Source organism: Protopterus annectens, chromosome 9.part0 (genome assembly GCF_019279795.1).
Source record: "Protopterus annectens isolate FY-2018-M chromosome 9.part0, PAN1.0, whole genome shotgun sequence".
Classification (NCBI taxonomy): Eukaryota; Metazoa; Chordata; order Ceratodontiformes; family Protopteridae; genus Protopterus; species Protopterus annectens.
Window position 1 is genome coordinate 195909860 of NC_056743.1, and position 21580 is coordinate 195931439.

The 21580-nt window shown below is 41.3% G+C and overlaps 1 protein-coding gene across 8 annotated transcripts in view; it reads left to right on the forward strand.

The window, feature by feature from the left end:
* The window catches only part of CELF1 (CUGBP Elav-like family member 1), a 1362987-nt gene that overhangs the window by 758720 nt on the left and 582687 nt on the right, over positions 1-21580 (forward strand). For 4 of the 8 annotated variants that reach the window (XM_044082727.1, XM_044082728.1, XM_044082729.1 and 1 more), the window contains exon 8: positions 14245-14373. The exons of the other annotated variants lie outside the window; for them this stretch is intronic. In XM_044082727.1, coding sequence (XP_043938662.1) covers positions 14245-14373 — 129 coding nt within the window. The remainder of the gene's footprint in view (positions 1-14244; positions 14374-21580) is intronic. 8 annotated transcript variants of the gene reach the window in all.

Below are 21580 nucleotides of genomic sequence, written 5' to 3' on the forward strand. Positions count from 1 at the left end.
CCAGCAGGATAACCCAAGTGTAATGACTGCAACAGTGAATACACTCGAACATCTATATTTATGGTAAGTGTACACAACTGTACTTTCTACGTGCGAGTCCTCCAGTGGACCCTGTCCGTCCAGTGGTCCATGGCATATCACCCACAGCTTTATCCCATCAAGCTTACCAGTATCTGTTGACAGCATATCTCTTAGAGGTTGACTTCCCCGTTGATTGCTTGTGTTTCTTCCCACCAAATGTCAAGGTGATTATGGATGCTGCTTCTTGTGAAGGGAGGTTTATTTTGAAGGGAGGACAGTACAAGGTACCTGGTCCCAGACTGAGCCCAACCTTTATCTCAGTATAGTGGAGATGCAGGCAGTCGTCCTCATGTTGCAGGCCTTGCAGGATTGCCTCCCCAAGGATGTGATAGCAATATGAATGACCAGTGTCTGTGGCCTGGTACATCAGCAAGCAGTGTGAATCCAGGTCATACCCCTTATGTTGAGAGGCTGTTAGGGTGTGGTAGTAGGTAATGTCTTCCCAGTCCTTCCTTCTTACAAGGCACATCCCAGGCAAGTCTAATATCCTAGTGGTCAAGCGGAGCAGATCTATTTTATAGTTGCAAGATTTATTCCCTCCATCTGTCAGTGGCGTCCAAGATCTTCAGCAGCTTGGGCCAGCCCTGCTTCAGTCTGTGCAACCCCATCAAATACCAAGGGCAACAATGTCTTTACCCCACCTCTACCCCCACAGTACTCTAGGTTCTACAGAAAATGGCCTAGTGCAAGTCAAAAGTGATTCTTATTGCCCCCTTTTGGCCTTATCAAGTTTGGTTTGGTTTCACCTAGTGTACCCACCCTGAGTTCTGGATACCCTTCCAGAATAGAATTTTCACCCCTCCACCAAGCCTCATTTGGACATGAACTCCCTCAATCGAACTGGTTTCTTCACTTCCACTGATAACCAGAAATCCCAGGCATGCTTCCATAGTTGTACAGATGCTCACTTCTGGAAGAAATCATCCACTCACAAGATCTATAAAAGTAAGTGGAAGAGGTTTATTATATGGACTAGCTCTAAGGGTCCTAGATCCCTTTATGGCCTCTTTGCAGTCATATTGGATTTCCTAGCAGGTGTCTTCCATTTGGGGCCAGTTATTGTACAGCTAAACTTCAGCTAGCTGCCATTTTCAGTTTTCATGTGTGAGAGCACCATGTTTCTCATTGCTTCCCTGAGACTTTCAAAAATGCTCTTAAGAGGTACATTTCTTTTGCGACCTCCATTGAAGGGCTCCATGCCTCCTTGAGATAGCAGTATTTTGTTAGTCTTACCAAGGCTGTCTTTGAGTATGAGCTTTTTCCGATTTGAAATCCCTGTCTTGGGAGACTTTTTGGTGGCTGTTATGTGACCCAGGTGCATTTCAGAGTCATAAGCCTTATTGTGTAAACCTCCATATTTAATTTTACGTACGAATAACATTTCCCTCAGAACTAATCCAGCCTCTATTCCCAAGGTGGCTTCAGAAACCAGTTTAAACCAGTCTTGTACATCTTTTTGTCGTCTTTCCAAACCTTTCAATAATGGAAATGTCTTCTCCACACTTTAGATGTTCACAATCAGCTTTTGTTTTATTTACACGGTATAAAGGACCTTGAGAAGAACGATCAGCCATTTGTTTCCTTTTCAAAGGCAAAGTTCAGTTACAGTGTCTCTAAAGTTAATCTGTCGAGGTGACTTTCTGATAATATTTCCTGTGTTTACAGAGCTAGGGGATTGTCACTGTCTTCTTTATTGAAGGCACATTCTGCCTGAGTGGTTGCTATTTCTGAGGCTTTCTTTAATTGCTTTCACATTGCTGACATTTGTACAACAGCAACATTGTCCACAGTTCATACGTTTGTGTCTCGTTTTAAGCTTGAACTACAGTCCAGGTTGAAAGCTGCTTTTGGTTCTGCCATTCTCCGGAATATCCTTGCATAGCTCCATTGTTCCTTCCAAGATTGTTCTAGCTTTGGAATCTGTTGCATTAGTTGAGGCAGATGTAAAAGACAACAGCAGATGTGGAAGTTGTGTTTACCTTAACAGTATTTTTCTGTTGTCTTCTGTCTGTCTTGACATCCTTAACCTCCGTCCCCCATCCAAATTTTCACTTTTTTATGACTCCTACTGGGTCTCACTAGACCTCCTTTAAGACTTTTTTTTTTTTGTTTGCTTTTTGTGGTTACAGGACTCTGTCTTGTAGGTAGCATTCCCTTCTTTTTAGAGTCATTATTCGCTTGTTTGGAGGCAAAAACTGTATCAGAGGGCAGTAATACTAGAGGCACTTTATGGGAGAGGGTAGGAGCTTAAGTTTGTTTGCTGGACTATGATCTGATATGCCCATTGGTTGAGATGGATGGAAGACGACAACACAGATTTATCATTAATGTAAGTACATAACGTTTGTATTTGTTACTTCAGTTGCTTGTTAAAAAAGTTGGGGTCTTATGTTACAGACACCTCAAAATTTCTAAATCTTTCAAAAGATCTTGAAAAATGTGCAGTGGCAGTTGGATGCATGTAGGCTATATTCCTTGAGTCAGTGTTAATTAAGCTTAGAACCTATTGGACATTTTTGAAAGATGCTCTAATAAAAAGAGAACTTTTATGTCCAATAGAGTCTTTTCTAAAAAAATAACTTTTCATTTTGTGGCATTTTCAGATAGGTAATTTGGAACTGCAGTGGGGCAAAGTTTTGCCGTTATTTATGCCACTCTATTCCTGGGAAAATTTGTAGTAGTTATATATGATGATACATTTTTTGGTTAAAGTTAAATGTGTACATGAATAGATTTTATTCTTTAGGAAGGGAAATGAGTGTTTTGTGTGTGTGTGTGTGTGTGTGTGTGTGTGTGTGTGTGTGTGTGTGTGTGTGTGTGTGTGTGTTTACTTCTGATGTGCAATTGGAATCTCCTAATCATTTAGATGCGAGTGTATTTGTCAAAAGATTTTTAATACTCTTAACATATACTGGAAGAATCACGCAGCAAAAAAGGTAGGCCAAAAAAGAGTTTATTTAACATGCATGGAGATCTGCCACAAAAAGTTCTGTTGCTGGCAGTCTAATTTCTACACACTTTACATGGGTTTTTATACCCTCTTTCATGCATACTCAGCAGCTGGTTACTAGACAAGGAATTTCAGTCAAGGCTATAAATTCACTCAGTGGAGCCTTAGATGGTAAAAAAGTCAGACACAAGATAAGTTGGTGCCTACATCAAGGTAACATCTATGCACTCCTCCTTGGTCAGAGGTCAGTCCCAAGATAGGCCTGTGCCTGGACCAAAGTAGCATCTGTGCATTCCTTTCTGGTCAGCAAATTCCTTACAAGAAAAACAACTCATTTTAGCTTATTTCTTGCACGCAATGCAGTTTCACATTTTAACCCTTCCTATACAGGATACAAAGATGTTGAACACAAAGATTCTTACTACATTTCCCCCCTCACAACACTTTGTATCCCCAGTAATACATTTTATTCATACAGGTTTTAACACAGTTCATTTCCTGTATATTCAGAATAATAAGCTTTAGTTGCATTGGCAGACAATACACTTGATATTATCATTTGGATGCAAGGAATGCAGCAACAACCCAACAGTAGGAATATAATGGCACCAATACATACAGCAATTAAGACATTCATAAATACTGTTCCTCAATTCCAAACCAATTTTGGAAAAAGTCAGTCAATGGATTCTGTCCTGGTTTTGTAAGTTCAGAAACTTGCTGTAGGATCTCCAGATGACTGTTAATGTCATATCAGTTGTCTGTAATGAACGGACAACACTTGCAAGTACCTCCTTTCTGCAACACTACAGTCCTTATTGCAGTTAACTCATCCGTCACCAATCCTAGCACAGAAAAGTTGCATTGCTCAGAGTTTCTAACAGTTTAGACAGTTTACTGAGCTCCCAAATAGATTTTACTGTCCCATAAGCTGGAAGAATACCAGCCCAAAAAATGACATCAAAGTCCATGTGTGACAGTCCCTTGCTGCTACTGTGGGCCAAATCGTGATGATAGATCCAGGATGCATCAATGTTACCCACGGGATTAACAGGTTTATTCGATTTTACCTTGGGGAAGAGTAAATGAATGTCTTATAGCTGGTGCCAAATAACCCAAAAAACAAACTGCCTGACCAATTCCTTGGTAACCATTTGTATGCTTTTTTACCACAGACAAAATAACAGTCATTCACTTTAAGAGTGATATTTACTGGAATAGAATGATTTCCTTTGTCTTGTATCCCTTTAAACAAAAGATCATACACAGATAACATTTTTTCAACAAAACTAGTGACATTAATAAGCCCTGTACACTTAATAAGCACTCTTATAGGCTTGAAACTCGTTGCACAGTGCCCATCTATTGTACAGTTATGAATTATGGTTACATTACATTGACTCCATCCAACCTTAATTTTTCCAGATCTCTGGAAACATACAGTTCCATTCCACTACCCACCCATGAGGGGGTGCTTTTTTGTCCTTTACGGCCACGCTTGAAGTTTCAAACAGTAAATTAGTCCATGTATCATTTGCCCCCAAAGGGACTGTACCTAACATCAGGCCACCATGTACAGTAGGGATAGCTGTGCATATCCAACAATTTGAAACATTAAAAGACAAAGCATATGCATATTTAATAGCTTGGTGCGTATTAAAGGGTGGATGCCAAGCTGTATTTTATCTCTCTTCACTTGGCTAGTTTGAAAATAAAACGGCCAAAACAGAAAAGTAACAATCACACTTATTAACAACAAAATTAGTTTGGAATGCTTTTGTGGGAAAGACTAAATCCTTCCGGTATTTGCATTGCTACAATAGTCAGATATTCATACAAAACAAGATTACTACTAATTAGTGTTCCTCAGTTTCCTGGTTCCACTTTCAGGATCCTGTTGTTCTTCTGATCTGAAAAATAATAATTAAAGAAGTGTTAGTTTTGTCAGCATTTTCCTCATGTAATCTGCTATCTCTTCACCCCTCACGTTCCACAGGCAAAAGACCTTGCCTTGACAGGAGTGCCAGAGGTAAGCAGTTTATCCAAGACTGATGTGTCTCGCCATGAGTTTATGTAACTTGCCTTTGAGAATGCCAGTAAACCAACCCTGCTGACTGTGGGTGGTAGGCTCAATGATATTTTAAGTCAATCTGAAAAACGGCAGCCAGCTTTTGAATAACTTGGTTTACAAAATGTGTGCCGTTATCAGAATAGATGCGTGGGTAGCCCAAAATGAGGGATAATATTATTTGTAAGGGCCTTGGCTACCATCTGGATGTGTTACTGGAAAAGCTTTAACCCATTTTGTAAAAGCATCAATAATGACTAATACAAATTGCTTTTGTTGAACAGGGGTTAGTTCAATAAAATCCATACAGATTGTGTGAACTGGATACGGAGGCAGCCGAAAAGGTGCTGGGGTGATTTGCACCCCACCACCATGGTATATATCGCACAAAAGCAGGGCACGACTAACAAAATCGTTTAGCATATGCTATAAAACCCTTGGTCCAGAAAATTTGCTGGATTATCTGAACATAGCAGCAGGGCCCAGATGAGATGGGCCATGCGCCATTAATGAGGCATACCTAAAAGGTTTGTTGGCAAGACATACTTATTATTTGGACCTACAAAAACTCCTTGCTTTTGAATAGCCCCATATTTAACCCATCGCTGTTTTTCCTGAACTGTACTAAGTTCCTGCATTACTTGTAAAGTTTGTAGATCAAATTTATCTGTAGGGTGAAGTTCTTTCTGTGTGGTCGAGTGCAAAAGTAGAGGTTAAGGCTACACTTTTGCAGTTTTGTCAGCTAGTGCATTTCCAAGTGATACTGGATCCTTGGCATTTGTGTGTGTGGCGCACTTACAGATGGCCAATCCCGTGGCAGTTGGACAGCTTGTAAGAGGCTAAGGATTAAATCCTTGTGGGTTATTTCCTTTCCTGAGGCAGTAACCATTCCCCTATTTTTCCATTGCTGTGCAAAGACATGGACCGTGGAAAAGCATACTGACTATCTGTGTAGATAGTAACTGCCTTATCCTTGGAAATGGTACATGCTCTGGTCAAAGCAATCAATTCTAGCCGCCAGCGGACAGATTCCTGGGGAGAGGTTTTGCCTCTAGTACCTTAGTCTCAGTTGTGACTGCATAACCCACTTGTGTAATACCTGCTTCATTAACAGGGTCCAATCTGAATTTGCCAAAGGCTGATCCTTAAGGTCTGGTCTTGGTAAGACATTAGAGTGTATTAAGTCTAAACACATCAGCTGTAGGTAACAGCGTGGCTGGATTAAGAGTGGTGCATCGCTCAATGGTCATGTGTGGTTGTGATAGTAATGTTGTCATGCAGGACAAGTGTCTGCTAGAGAGAGAAAGGTAACTTTATCCTGTAGAAGTATTACCCAACAGAGTGCAAAACCCGTAAAGTAAGGTCATGAAACAAAACTAGGGTTGCAGACGCCTGCACGGCCAGTGCAGCTGCGACTACTGCTTGTACACAGTGTGGCAATGAAGTTTACTGGAATAAAAAGCTAATGGCCTCAACTTATCCCCATAAATTTGTAAAAGAACCGATGTCATAAAACCCTGCTTACAATCTACTGTCTGAACAAAGGTTTTGTATAGTCAGGAAGCTAAGTGTTGCAGATCCTGCTATCAGTTGCTTTACCCTAGTAAATGCCTGTATTGCCTTATCTGTCCATTTCAGCGTGCTTATTGGGAAAAGCAAAAAAATAAGTTCTGAAAGTGGACTCACTTTCTCTGCATAATTGGGAATCGTTAGTTATTCCTAAAATGACATCATTTTTTTGGGCATCGGTGCCTGTAAAATAGCTTCTTTCTACAGCTATCCAGTTGTCTACCAGCATTTGAAATGGTATAGCCTAGATATCGCATTTCAGCTTTACAAAATTGTAATTTAGATTTGTTTACCTTATGTCCCTCTTTCACCAAGAAATGCAATAACCGAATAGTTTCGACTCACAGACAGCCTGTGCAGCCAGTAAGATGTATAACAGTAGATGACAGCCCGAAACTGTGCCAGGTTTGTTGACATTGCAGCCTTGTGTAGGTGTACCGCTTGCTCATGAACGTAAAGCGAACCAAAACCTACTAGTTTCCTGTAGAGGGATGGAAAATGCGTTACTGATATCAATGACAGAAAAATACTTATCTGTGGGAAGGATATCATTTAACAAAACAGATGGATCTGGGACCATAGGAGCCCTTGGTACCACAGCAGCATTTACAGCCTGCAGATCCTGTACCATTTTCCAGGTCCCATCCGGTTTCCTTACTGGGAACAAGGGTGTGTTACACGGTGAATCTGTGCATGGAATTAAAACCCCAGCTTGTAATAGAGCCGTGATCACTGGTAGAATGCCTTCTTCTGCCTTTGAGGTCTAAAGTCGGATTTTGGAGTTATTTTAACCTGTCCTGCTGTTCTTATTAGCCCAATGTCATGGGACCATAAGGAGTCTGGCACTGATTGTAACTTTAATTCTTTGGGTTAGGAGATATAGTCAGAATGGCCCTCCGGGTGGCGTTAGCCTGTTTCGAGGTGAAGGCCAAATTAGTTAGCTCATTTACTACATTTTGTGGTCCAGTTTGACAAGATCATTACTGTACCAGTAGTGTAAATCACCCTGCCCCACCTGCAACATAACATCTTGAATTTCTACCGCTAGAATCCTGATGCAGTCGGCACAGCTGCTATGCCAAACACGCATTAAATCTCTTCCTAATAAGTTTACAGGGCAAATTTTAGAGACAATGACCAAACCTGATAGTTTGGTTAGTTTCAGGGTCCGTGAACCATAAGGGTTTAGATAGTGGTTCTTTATAAATGCGGCCATTGGCTGCCTTGACTAATACATAGTCATCAGAAGTTACATCAGATGGCACTGCAGAGGTTTTTAGCAGGGTCCTGGAGGCCCCTGAATCACACAAAAATTCTACATCCTTCCCTTCCACTTGAAGTGTGATAATCGGTTGTGCCTCTAGCTGCATAGTTACAGCCAGCGCTGTTAAATTAATAACCTGATATTCGCCTTTGTCTGAAAAATCAGTCACTTTATTCTCCCATCCTGCACATTCCCTTTTACCTTCTTTATTCACATTCTCAAAATCATTCTCATTTTGTATTACTGACTCTTGCCAGTCGACCTCAGCATCTGGGTCCTGCCATTATATAGTCATGCTGAACTATGATTTGGAGCAGCAGTGGATTTCCGGGATTCAGGCAATCTCTAAATGCCCCTTCTTACTGCATTTAAAACATTCAATCTTCAAAATGTCCTACATTCCTTCTCCCTCTGCCTCTACCCTGTCCCCTTCCTCTACCTCTGTTGGGCCAGACTTACATTAACATAAGTGTTTTATCCAGGCCACCATAAAGGTTTGAGCCTGTTTTCTTTTCTTTTCTCAAGATATTTATCTGCATGTAAAGGGATACGTGTGTGGACAGGGTATGTACCTTAGCTTCTTTTTGTTTTTACTCTGATTTGTTTATACTATGGTACGTAGCTCCAGAGTCTCCTCTGCTTGTTTTTTGTAAAACTACGGAGGGTATTTTGCCTCCTGTAAGACTATGAAGGACACCTTTTCTTGATTTTCTGCTTCTTTCTTTTTGATACTGGGTGGACTAACCCTGTCTTTAGTGACATCAGAATACAAGGGTAGGGCCGTTGGTTTACGACAGACAATAGATGTTATCTTCTTTGTGGACAAAAATGCACCTTTTGCACTCGAGCCACTACTTTCCTTATTTGAAAATTGTTCCCTATGTCTCTTATTAGCTTCTTCTAACCATTTCTGTGCTTGAGGAAATCCTACCTTTTTTTGTTTCTTAACCTTACTTCCTGTGTCCTAGGTCTCTCACTAGAGTTTGACATTCTGATTCATACAAGGTACCACTAAATCCATAGTCTTTCTTCTATTTTTTTATATATTTTTAGTTTTTTGGATGTAATTTAAACATATATTCCTCATCCTCAGTCCTTTTATTTAAGCAGCCCTTCCTAACACAACAACTGCTTCCTATTCCCATTTTTCTTATTTAAAAGAAAAACTGTTTCCATTTTTCTTATTTAAAAAAAAAACTGTTTCCTTTTCCTGAGATCTCGGTCTTTTGTAAAATTTAAACAAAAGAAATTCCTTTATGACTAGTCCCTTAAAAACTTTTACAAAAACAAAAAGCTTACCTTACTGCTGCGGATCTTAGCCCTCGTTAAATCACCGTCCACAAAACCTTTATTGCGGATCGATCTCCTTCGTCCACACCGTCCCACGGATCGAATCTAAGAGTGACTGGCCTCTACTTACTAATTTTTTGTCGGAGGTCTTTCCATTCAAGGTTCCTGTACAGGTTTTTCAGTCCCTCTTATGCTGGCTCGATAGACAAGAGGTGGCCCCACGTTCTTGGGCGCCAGAAATGTCAAAAGATTTTAATACTCTTAACATATACTGGAAGAATCCGCAGCAAAAAAGGTAGGCCAAAAAGAGTTTATTTAACATGCATGGAGATCTGCCACAAAGTTCTGTTGCTGGCAGTCTAATTTCTACACACTTTACATGGGTTTTATACCCTCTTTCATGCATACTCAGCAGCTGGTTACTAGACAAGGAATTTCAGTCAAGGCTATAAATTCACTCAGTGGAGCCTTAGATGGTAAAAAAGTCAGACACAAGATAAGTTGGTGCCTACATCAAGGTAACATCTATGCACTCCTCCTTGGTCAGAGGTCAGTCCCAAGATAGGCCTGTGCCTGGACCAAAGTAGCATCTGTGCATTCCTTTCTGGTCAGCAAATTCCTTACAAGAAAAACAACTCATTTTAGCTTATTTCTTTGCACGCAATGCAGTTTCACATTTTAACCCTTCCTATACAGGATACAAAGATGTTGAACACAAAGATTCTTACTACAGTATTCTGTTAGTAAGATATGCACTACCTTATATTTGAAACCTACAGCTACTAATTCTTACTTACAGTGGATATAAAAAGTGCACACACCCCTGTTAAAATGCCAGGTTTTGTGATATAAAAAATGAGACCACAGTAAAGCATTTCAAAATTTTCCAACCTTTAATGTGACCTATAACCTGTACAATTCAATTAAAAACAAACAAGTCTGTAAGGGGAAAAATATAAAAAATAAAAAACGTACAATAAGCTGGTTGCATAAGTGTGCACACCCTTAAACTAATACTTTGTTGAAGCACCTTTTGATTTAATTACAGCTTTCAGTCTTCGTGAGTAGAAGTCTATCAGCATGACACATCTTGACTTGGCAATATTTACCCACTCTTCCTTGCAAAAGCGTTCCAAATCTGTCTGCAAGGGCATCTCTTTTGCACAGCCCTCTTCAGGTCATCCCACAGATTTTCTGTTGGATTTAAGTCAAGGCTCTGGCTGAGCCATTCGAAAACTTTCATTTTCTTCTGGTGAAGCCATTCTTTTGTTGATTTGATGTATGCTTGGAGTCATTGTTTTGTTGAAAGGCAAATTCCTCTTCATCTTCATCTTTCTGGCAAGTTCCTGAAGGTTTTGGTCCAAAAGTGACTGGTATTTGGAACTGTTCATAATTTCCTCCACCTTGATTAAAGCCCCAGTTCCAGCTGAAGAAAAGCAACCCCCAAAGCATGATACTGCCACCACCGTGCTTCACCATAGGGATGGTGTTCTTTTGGTAATGCAAAGTGTTGTTTTTACGCAAAACATACCTTTTGGAATTGTGGCCAAAAAGTTCAACCTTGGTCTCATCGGATCATAACACATTTTCCCATATGCTTTTGGGCGACTTGATGTATTGTTTTGCAAGTTTTAGCTGGGCCTGGATGTTTTTCTGTGTAAGAAAAGGCTTCTGTCTTGCAACCCTACCCCCGTATTCCAGATATATGGAGAATATGAGAGATTGTCACATGTAGTACACAACCGGTACTTGCCAGAAATTCATGCAGCTCCTTCAGTGTTGCTGTAGGTCTCTTGGCAGCCTCCCTGACCAGTTTTCATCTTGTCTTTTCATTAGTTTTGGAGGGACATCCAGTTCTTTGCAACTTCACTGTTGTCCCATATTTTCTCCATTTTTGATGACTGTCTTCACTGTGTTCCATGGTGTATGCAATCTTCTTCTTCTTTCGGCTTTTCCCGGTTAGGGGTCACCACAGGGGATCACCTGTCCGCTCATGATTGGCAGTGGAGTTTTACGGTGTCGAGTTGCCAGCTCCAGCGCCCAACCTTCCACAGAAGGCATAAACATGCATGCACTCAGAACTAGGGCCAATTTAGTGTGTCCAATCCACCTACAGCATGTCTTCGGATGTGGGAGGAAACCGGTGCACCCGGAGGAAATCGTGCAACCACAGGGAGGACATGCAGACTCCGCACAGAAGGCACCCCAGCTGATGATCGAACCGGAGAATCTGTTGCTGTGAGGTGGCAATGCTAACTGCTGCACCACCGCGGCTGCCCTCCATAGTATATCCAGTGCTGTTGAAATTGTTTTGTACTCTTCTCCTGACTAATGCCTTTCAACAATGAGATCCGTTTGATGCTTTGTAAGCTCTCTGCGAACCATGGCTTTTGCTGTAGCAGGCAACTGAGTAAATGTCAGGAAACTTTTATGTAGTTATTTACATTTGTTTACGGGGAAATTCCTACTGGACGCAGGTCCTTTTTCAGCGTATGCCCGGGGGGAAAAGCTCCACATCATCTACATGATAAATAGAGATACAAAGTTGCAGCAGTAGTAAACAACATTACAGGTTGTTGGTTTTAATACAATAACAAGATATTGATTATCAGCAGTATATTCAGTAAATATTGCAAGTTAAGATAGTTTCTTGTCATTTATAATATTAGTAACAAAGTTGTCAGACAAGATTTTAAAGTATGTAAAGACAGCTAGCTAATTCTGACTGGTTAGTAGTGGTGGTAGTATAGTTGGGTTAAGAGTCTACTAGGACAGGTGAACTTTATTTGGGGTTAATCAGAGTCTCTTTAATTGATGGCAGGTGTGTACCCAAGAAGACTGAATACTGTAATTAAAATAAAAGGTGCTTCAGCAAAGGATTAGTTTAAGGATGTGCACACTTATGCAACCAGCTTATTGTATGTTTTTTTTTTTATGTATATATTTTTCTCCTAACAAATTTGTTTTTTTTTTTTTGTTCAGTTGAATTGTACAGGTTGTAGGCCACATTAAAGGTGAGAAAAGTTTTGAAGTGTTTTATTGTGGTCTCATTTTTTTATATCACAAAAATCTGGCTTTTAACAGGGGTGTGTACACTTTTTATGTCCACTGTATATGTTCCCAGTGCTCATGCATCCCTTTTATTGACATTTTTACCACATGGTAAGCTTTTAGGAGCAAGTTTATGTTTAGAGCAGGGTGGTGACTATGGTCAGGTGGCATTAGGTATTATTCAGACTAAAGAACAGGGGATATAATGAAGCACATTTAAATTCCTTAAATATGGTATGAGGAAATGTTGTTTAAGCCTAGTGTGAGTTAGTAATTTTATAAAGAGTTGTGTTGGGTCTAATGAAGTTTATTTTGTTATGTACTATTTACCTATTGTAGAGGGAGTAGCATTCATTAAAAAAATATATGTATGGATATTTTAACAATAAAGGAGGTGTTAGGTACAGATTTAAATTGTACCTTAAAAAGTTCATATAAAAATAACCCCAGTGTCATAGTATAGTTCATGCTGATATTGCTCATTAAAGTGAAGAATTGAAAGGATGTAGTGTAACCCTAATGATGTCATTAATGGTTATAAAAGTGTTCCTGCTGGCATTTTATATGGTTACATTGAGGTAATAGTATAGTGCTTTAGATGTCCATGTGATTTATAGTATGTAAGACAGGCAAAACGACCTGTTGTTGAATATAAAAATAAACATGATACTGAGCTCTCGTGTGGGTTGTTCTGTGACATGCTAGTAACCTCCATGTCCCTAGGATTCGGAGGTCAGAAAATGGGAAATAAATCTAGCCGTTACCTGTTTTAGTGACGTATGCCATCAACACTGCCCACTTTTGGTGTGCTGAAAACCAACGATTCCTTGGAGTCTCTGGACTTCAGATCTGAAATGTTTGACTCTAGTCGACAAGTTATTAAGCCACACCAGCTAAGCCATAAGCTATCAAGAACTGCAGTCAGTAGACATTTCAATGTTTTCAAAGTCCTTTACTTTGCAAGTCTAGGCAGATGAGCACTTTCCCTAGACTTGCACAGTAAAGGAATTTGAAAACATCGAAAAGTCTTCTGACTGCAGTTCTTGATAGCTTATGGCTTAGCTGATGTTACTGAATAACTTCTTGACTTGTCAAAATTTCATATCTGCACTCCAAAGGCCTCCAAGGAATCGTTGACATTCAGCATACCAATAGTGGACAATGTTGCTGGCGCATGTGGCTAAACAGGTAACTGCTGGATTTATTTCCTGTTTTTGAATATATTCTACAGCATCTTGGGGATATAAGGATAAGGATCAGGATCAGGTCATTAAAAAGTTCTGTTGCACAACATTTTGAAATGAAACATGCATCTAGTACTGCCTTATTAAAATTTTGCTATATTATTTAAATGTCAGAGTGATTATATGGGGATATTTCTGAAATTTTGTTACAAAAGAAAATCTTTTTTATATTTATTTATGACAATTTTCATGGAAGGGTGGACAGTGAAGATCTTGTGAAGTATTTTATTGCGAAGCATTTATTGTAAAATGTTAGGAACATTTTATTTTAAAGTATTTATTTACTATGAATATTTATAATGAAATTTGAGTTTAAGGACAGTCTTTTGGTGATGGTTACTGACATAATGAATGCAAGGTTTTAAATACTTTGTATTTAATATTTGCAACCAATAGATGGCATTAGCTGAGGCGCCAGTTTGTTTTTTTGCAATAAAGAACTTATGTTTTTTAAGCTCCGGTAAGATCAACTGTGTAATTTTTAAGTATTTGGTAGTTTTGGTGGGAAATTTTGCATTGAGTATGTATATTGTTGCCTGTTTCCACTGATACAGCAACAGGACCATCTTTTGTAACCAAACAGGTAAAGTTGAGTTAAACTTGCAGTCCGTCCGTGGTTGTAGACACAACATTCTTAGTTGTGGTTCTTAAGTCTGTGTGATATGCTAATGCACTGTTGTGACAGGTGTTGATTTTCTCATGTTACTGTGATCTTTTTATTTCACAGGACTAAGCACAGTGCAGTTACAGAATCTTGCTGCATTGGCAGCTGCTGCTACTGTCGCACAGAATGCTCAGGGTAGCACTAATGCACTGAACACATCCAGTAGCCCTCTTAGTGTCCTCAACAATTCAGGTAGGTTGCCTTACCAAGAGTTTGAATTCTCAAAGGGTGTTTACAGCTGGTCTTTTATTATATGCCTTTTAGGGTCATAGTGTGGAGTCTGTGGTATACATATTAGCATTAGTATTATTGACGGGCCAAATGGTTTCTATCCCAAGAGAGCTAGATGGACTTGTCCCAAGTTTTTATGACCCTTTTTTTCCCACTCAGTGACCACTGAGCCCGTCCACCTTTATCCATTCTTACCTCCTGCCTCATGACGTCCAGTGTGACCACCTGTTAAGAGGCAAAACTCGGGGATTGTTGCTGTCATCCATTTGGAAGCTGAAAAACTCAAAACTGCCATCTAAAACTTTCTGACATCAGGCACAGTGCAGTGTCTGCTCTGCTAGGCCATGATACTTGTGAGCATTTCTGCATACGTGTTATATCTAGTTAGAGTGCCGTGCACTCTAATTAGTTGGTGCTCTCATATATCTCTTTTTGTGCATAGAGCATGCATCTGCATTCTGTTACAAAAGTGTCACTTCTGCACTGGAAGAAACTCTACTACCTGCCCTCAGGAAGGATACCAGTGCATTGGTCAGTCATTGGAACCACTCCCTTGCTGTTTTTCCTGCACCTATCTTGCTTGATTGATCACAGATCAGCAGGTTACATTCAGGACTTAGCCTTCCTTGCCACAAAGTTAGCTTTGGAGCAATCTTTGTTTTTCTGGGATGACTATACTTTGTGCCATGCTCTGCAATGTGGTTGATTAATTATGTTGAAAGGCTGGGTTTCTTAAAGGATGATTTCAACCGGCATATGGTTCTGCTTCTGGGAAAGTGATTGGAACTGTTAACAAAACAATGCAGATCTGATTCTGCATTTTCTGTGTGGTTTCAACCTGTGAGCTATCAAATCTGACAATTAACCATTTTCAGAATCATCAGTCCAAGAGCTCTGCCTCCTCAACACTTAATAGATACTCTGACACTTTCTTCCCAAGTCTAGTTTGCCATGATGTTTGGATCATGGTCAAAAGCTTTGAGATAATGTTTCCTTTTTTTGGGATAGTTTTTGGCAAGTGTTTGTAATATTTTTTCTCTACCTGTGTGTATTATTTTAGTGTTCGGATTTGTAGGGGTAGTGTGTTGTTTGCTATAAGATTTTTTGTTTTTGCTAAATTTATAGGTGTTACTTCTATGGTTTTGTGGGTGGGAGTGTATTTATTACCTTCTTAATATCTTGCTTGCTATTCATAGTTAGTTGTAATTTATAATTGTTCATAAGCTTTAATGGTTATTGGTTGTGTATTTTATATCCTGGCTAGGTAGGTGGGTTAGACTTTCTTGGTGGTGGTAATCCAGTGTAGAAGTGTGCTTCTTTCCTTGAACATGGATAACTTGAAGGTTTTGGTGTTAAAGAAATGCTTTTGTTGTGGGTATAAACGGTCAATGCCGGAAGTCCACAGCAAATGTGTGTACTACTTGGTTGCTGCCCGTTTGGAGACTGATTGTCAAGTATGTGCCACCTTTGGTGTGTGTGTTAATGGAAGGTGGATAAGCTTGTTGGAAGCGCCTGCATCAACCCTCCACTACTATTATCTCTTCTCCCTATATATATATATATATATATATATATATATATATATATATATATATATACACACACACATACATATATATAAATATCAACGCACACACACACACACACACACACACACACAACTGTATACATAAAGGTCTTCCTTTCCTTGCTTATTTTCCAATTTGTGTTTTACTAGTATGGCTGATAAGCCAACTGGATTTAAAAATGCACTTTCTGTGGGCATAAGATCCCATCTCTCATGTCCACAGGGAGTACACTTATTGTTTGGGCCCAGCACATCTGGACACCTCTTATTTCTATGTGTGGACTTTAATGCTGGAGCAATTAGCAACAGGAGGAATAAGCTAATTTTGAAAGGCCTCCTTCCTGCTTCAGTTTCAGGCATTCTTTAGTGGCACAAAGGCCCTACCAGAAATTCAAGGAGCCCAGGGAGCACTGTAAATGCTCTTCTGCCTGGCCTCCTCAGCCTACACCCACCTACTATAGAACATCCAAAGAAGGTTCCTAAAATCTCTGATCCGAAACTTTGGGATCCAATACAGTGTACTGTACCATCTCCTCGGCCCTGTGTTCCCAGGTTCTCTCCTAAGCTGATATCTTTAAAACCGAGGTCTCCCTTTTTGCAAGAAACACTTAGTCTTCAAGGCTACCTTCCACATCCTCTTCCATTAGGTCTTCCCGTAGACTGTCTGAAGTGGAGGTGGATAGGATGATGAGAAAATTCCTTAGAACTCAGATCCAGATGGGGGTTTTGCCAGCTCCATCTCCCATGGGATGGTTGAGCCGACAACCTTCTTTTCAACCTGTAATTGCTCCTTCTCCGATCCGACTGGCCGTTTAAGAGCCTTTGGGTCCGAGAGCCCCAGGAGTTGAACTGTCTGATCTGAAGGTTATCTCATCCTGAATTCTGACTGCTTCCCTGACTTGATCGGCTCCGACACTGTTGAAACACGATGTCTTTAGGAGCTGAAACATTGGTGTGGGATCCCAAGGGATTGACTTCGACTCCACAGTTTTCAGAGCCGTTGCTTTCTCTCAAAGCCTCAGCACTGGATAACTCTGCTCTGGGCCCCCTTCCCTCACCCGTGTAGCTGGGGAGGGAGGTTGGGGTGGGCTTGGGGGTTGTCTGTTCCATGAGCCTCGGCTCTGGTGGGATAGTGCTCGACCTCTCTGGGCCCCTCTGCTTTTGAGGTGCTGGAGAGGGCTTTCTGTCAACCCAGAGTAGTGTCATCTCTCCCTCTTCAGATCCATAATCCACTCTCCCTGTGGATCTTGTGTCCGAGTCCTCGCATCCTACAAGGACAACCAACCCAAAAGAGCTTCCAAGCAGTTCCCACCAGGGAACGCCCTGTCTCTTCTGATACCTCACCAAAACATCCCACTAAGGAGGTCCCTCAGAAAAGGACCTGCAAGGAGGGGGCATTTGGATTCCCCACAGGAATCCCTCACAGAAGACATCAGTTTTGAAGTGTGGGAAAGGTCCCATACATCTCCACCTGAAGATGTCTAATTTGGGGACATCATAGAGTTCCTTTTTTTCCAAAAAGGTGGTTGGTCTTAACAAACCCCTTCTCAGCAGGAATCTGTGTACTTGGAAGCCTTCAGTTCTGGCCTGTCTACGTCTTGGGTTAGCCCCCCGATGAGCTTCTAGACCTAGTCTCCCGCAGGGCATGGATTGAGTGTGACTCTGTGGAACCTATTCCCAAATACTCCAACAAAGTGTTAAGCTCCCCTGCTGTTAGAAGGATTCCTGTAGATTCCATGATTGTTGCAGCAGCCACCAGAAAGGTGTTTGCCCAGCAAAGCTTCACTGTGAATAATCCCCCTAGCAGAGAGTCTAAGGCTTTGGACAGTTTTGGAAGCCAGTGTATGTGTTGGCAACATTTGCCCTGCCATTTCTGAACTACTTGATGCATTTCCCCAGATTACAAAGGGGCTTGGTAAAGAAACTCTCTAATTGAGTCCCAGGGTGTATGTTCACAGAGGAACAGAAGTCCTTTTTTCTTGTGAGTGGCAAGCCTACAGTCTGTTACAAATGTGCCCATGAGGTTGATCTTGCGTGCTGCAGAAGGTACCTCAAGGGCATCTGGTTCAGGCATATCCATAAGGAAACACGCCTGGATGCGATTTTGTGGAACACTTCAAGTCGTCATTCATCAGTGCTTCCTTTGATGGCTCGTCCTTGTTTGGCCTGACAGTAAGAGAGAAAGTGACTCCTGCAGTGAGCAGGATGGAAAATTTTGTCTGCCTCTGGAATTTACTTTTCTATCCCACATAGACATTTCTTTGGAGCCAGCACAGCAGTAAGAAAATGTAGTTCAGGAAATCTCAAGGCCCTTTTCAAGAATCGCACAGGGAACTTTCCCCCAAAGACAGAGGGTGAAGTAGCTACAGTGGCATATGTCACCCACACATCAGAGTGGTTCCACAGACCCAAGGATCTTGAGGTTCTTTCTCGACAGATCCTTCCAGCTTTCCTGAAAGGTTGTCAGATTCTTTTTCTCTCTGGAAGCAGTCGGGGGCACTCATCCTTGCACCAAAACACCTGGCTAGCCATCACAAAGGACTCTGGTGCAAAGGATCATATCTAGAAGATATTTCATTCCATTTTTACTAATTCCAGTAAAAATAAGGAAAGTTCTCCTAGATGTTCTGCCTAATCAGAGTGAGATAGCAGCTCAAGAGTTCTCAAAGTTGATAGACAAAACAGTCATCCAAGAGGTCCGCCCACACCAAAGAGGAGCCAGAATTTGCTCAAGGTTTTCTTAGTGCCAAAAAAGACAGGGAACCTGAGACCTGTCTTGTATCCAAGTTATCTGAACCAGTTTGTAAAAAATTCCAAACTGACATGGTCACTGTTCAGTCCATTCTGCCCCTTCAGAATGTCGACTGGATGTGCTCAATCGATCCTCAAAACGCGGACTATCGCATCAAAATGAAAGACTCTTTCGAAGGTATTTACACTTAAATGTGGGAGCCAGTCATTATCACTGCAGAGCCCTGCCTTTGGTCTCACCACAGCCCCCAAGATGATTCACTAAATGCATGGCAGTGGTAGCAGCTCATCTGAGACTGCTTGGATTCAGAGTGTTTCCCGGTTTAGATGACTGGCTCCTTACCAAACCAATCAGGCATCTACTAGTAAAAGCCAGAGATTGTTTGAACTGTCATTCTCGCTGGGAATCACCATCAACATGCGCATATCTCATCTTTGTCCAGTTCAAATTGTGGATTTTATAGGGGCTCGCTTAGACACAGTCAATTGTCTAGCTCTTCTGCCTCAAAACAGAGTTCTTACATTCTTACAGAAGATTTCTATTCCTTGTCTCCTGTAAAACTGATCCTAAGAGCTGTAGGATTAGTGGCTGGTATAATAACTTTTAATTCCCTCTGCTCATTTCCAAATGAGAATTCTCCAATGGACCCTGTGGTGCAATGGTCCTTTCATAGCTATCCCTTGAATCACCAGACAGAATTGTCTCAAGTTTGCTGAAAGTCTCTTCTTTGTTGGATACACTTAGTGGAGATCGATCAAAGTCGTCCATTTATCCTTCTTCCCCCGCAGACACCTCCCAGTTGGGGGTGGTGCATTACTTGGGATTGACTTTACAAGGCACATGGTCCCCAGAAGAGACCAATTTGTGTATCGGTGTCCTAGCGATGAGAGTGGTGCTTCTAGCATTTGAGGCCTTCCGGAGCTTACTCCTTCTAGGGATTATTGCAATATAAATGGACATGTCAGTAGTCTAGTACATCAAGGAACAGGAGGAAACCAAATCCTATCCCCTTTTTCAAGAAGCAGTGAGAGTATGGCAGTGAGCAGTCTCATCCAGCAGCTTTCTTGTAACAGCGCACATACTAGGGAAATCCAGTAATCTAGCGGACAAGCTCAGCAGGACCATCCTCATGCTTCATGAATGGTTTCTTAACCAATAAGTAGCGAACATGATCTTGCATATATACGGTCAGCCTTGCTGCGACCTATTTGCATCCCCTTTCAACAACAAATACAGCAGGTTCTTTGCCCTTATCCCACCTCAGGGGCAGTCACCGACAGATGCTCTGGTCCATTTTTTGCCCTTGTCTCCTTTACACTTACCCTCCCCACATCTCATCCCCAAGTTTCTTCAGAAAGCAGTTTGGTTGAAGAATGCGGTAATCCTGATTTGGCCCCCTTCTAACCTCAACAAGTGTGGCGCCCCTTCTTTTGGTCTCATTTAGTGTGTCCTGCTTGGACACGGGATCGCAGTCTAGATCTCCTATCTCACCTGTCAGGGGTAGTTCACCCAGATATTGCAGGCCTCAAGTTGACCTAATGGTTTCACCAATTCTGATGATGGCTAGACCTTAGATTGGAAATATTTACAAAAGTAAATGGAAAAGGTTTTTCTTTTATGCTCATCAGAGAGAATTAGATCCGTTACCATTCCGCTTCCAGCTTCTCTAGATTTCCTTGCTTTGATTTTTCAGGATTGAGCAAGTTTTCCCACCATCAAGGTTCAGTTAGCAGCCATCTCGAGCTATCACAGTGGAGATAATGCTACTCCTGTAGCTTCATCCAAATTTTACAAGGCCTCTCCTATACTTATACTTAGACCTACAATAAAGGACCCTACTCCATCTTGGGACCTCTCAATGGTTGGGCAAGCCTTAGTACTTTCTTCCTTTGAACCATCAGCTTAAGTAGATCTCAAGTTTTTTTCTTGGAAAACTGTTTTTCTGGTAGCTATAATGTCTGCAAGATGAGTATCTGAACTCCAAGCACTGCCTTCCAAACCGCCGTATTTGATATATGTCCTTCTATTCCTATGTTGCAGTATTCTTACTGTGGGATTTCCCACCTCAGGTGACCCAACGTCGGCTCCTTTACAAAAGCTTAAGTCTGGTTGCTGTAGGTGCGTGGGACATCACACATAGGGCCATAAACCAGTGATCATAAATGTGAAGTCTGCACGCACACACTGCAGAACTTTTCAGCCACAGATGACATCAAATCATTCGCTTCACTCATACTCTCGAAGACTTCTAAAAGCTAAGTACCTTATTGGGGAAACATTTTCATTTTTTACTTGAGCTTGGTTAGCTGTATTTAATATTAGCCAATGTCAGCTAAGAAGGACAAATGCCATTGCGGGCGTCAGATACCGCATAAGGATACCCACAACTCTTGCGTCTTTTGTCTCGGGAAGGGACATGATCATACCGCTTGTTCCATTTGCCAGATGTTCATCGTGTTACACTGCTGCAGTCATTACACTTGGGTTATCCTGCCGTCAGGCGGTCCCGCAGTCGGCCAGAGTTCCAAAGTCTTGGTCCGGCGTCGGTTGCTGTCGCCTCCTCCCTGACATCAGTGAGACAGGGGTATATAAGATGCAGCCAACGCCATTTTTTTCAGTCTTTCTTGCCGCGCGGTGCCCGAAGCAAAAGCAGTTTGCAAGTGCCGGTCGACCGTCTCCTGAGATTTTCATTCCGAATCCAGAACCATAGTCTTCTACAAAGCTAAGTACCCCGTTCGGGGAAACTTTTTCTTGCCTCAGACTGATGTTAGTAAAAGTTAATAACTGTATTTCTTGTGGGAAGCAAATACCTCATAAGGATTTCCATTCCTATTGTATCCCGTGCCTAG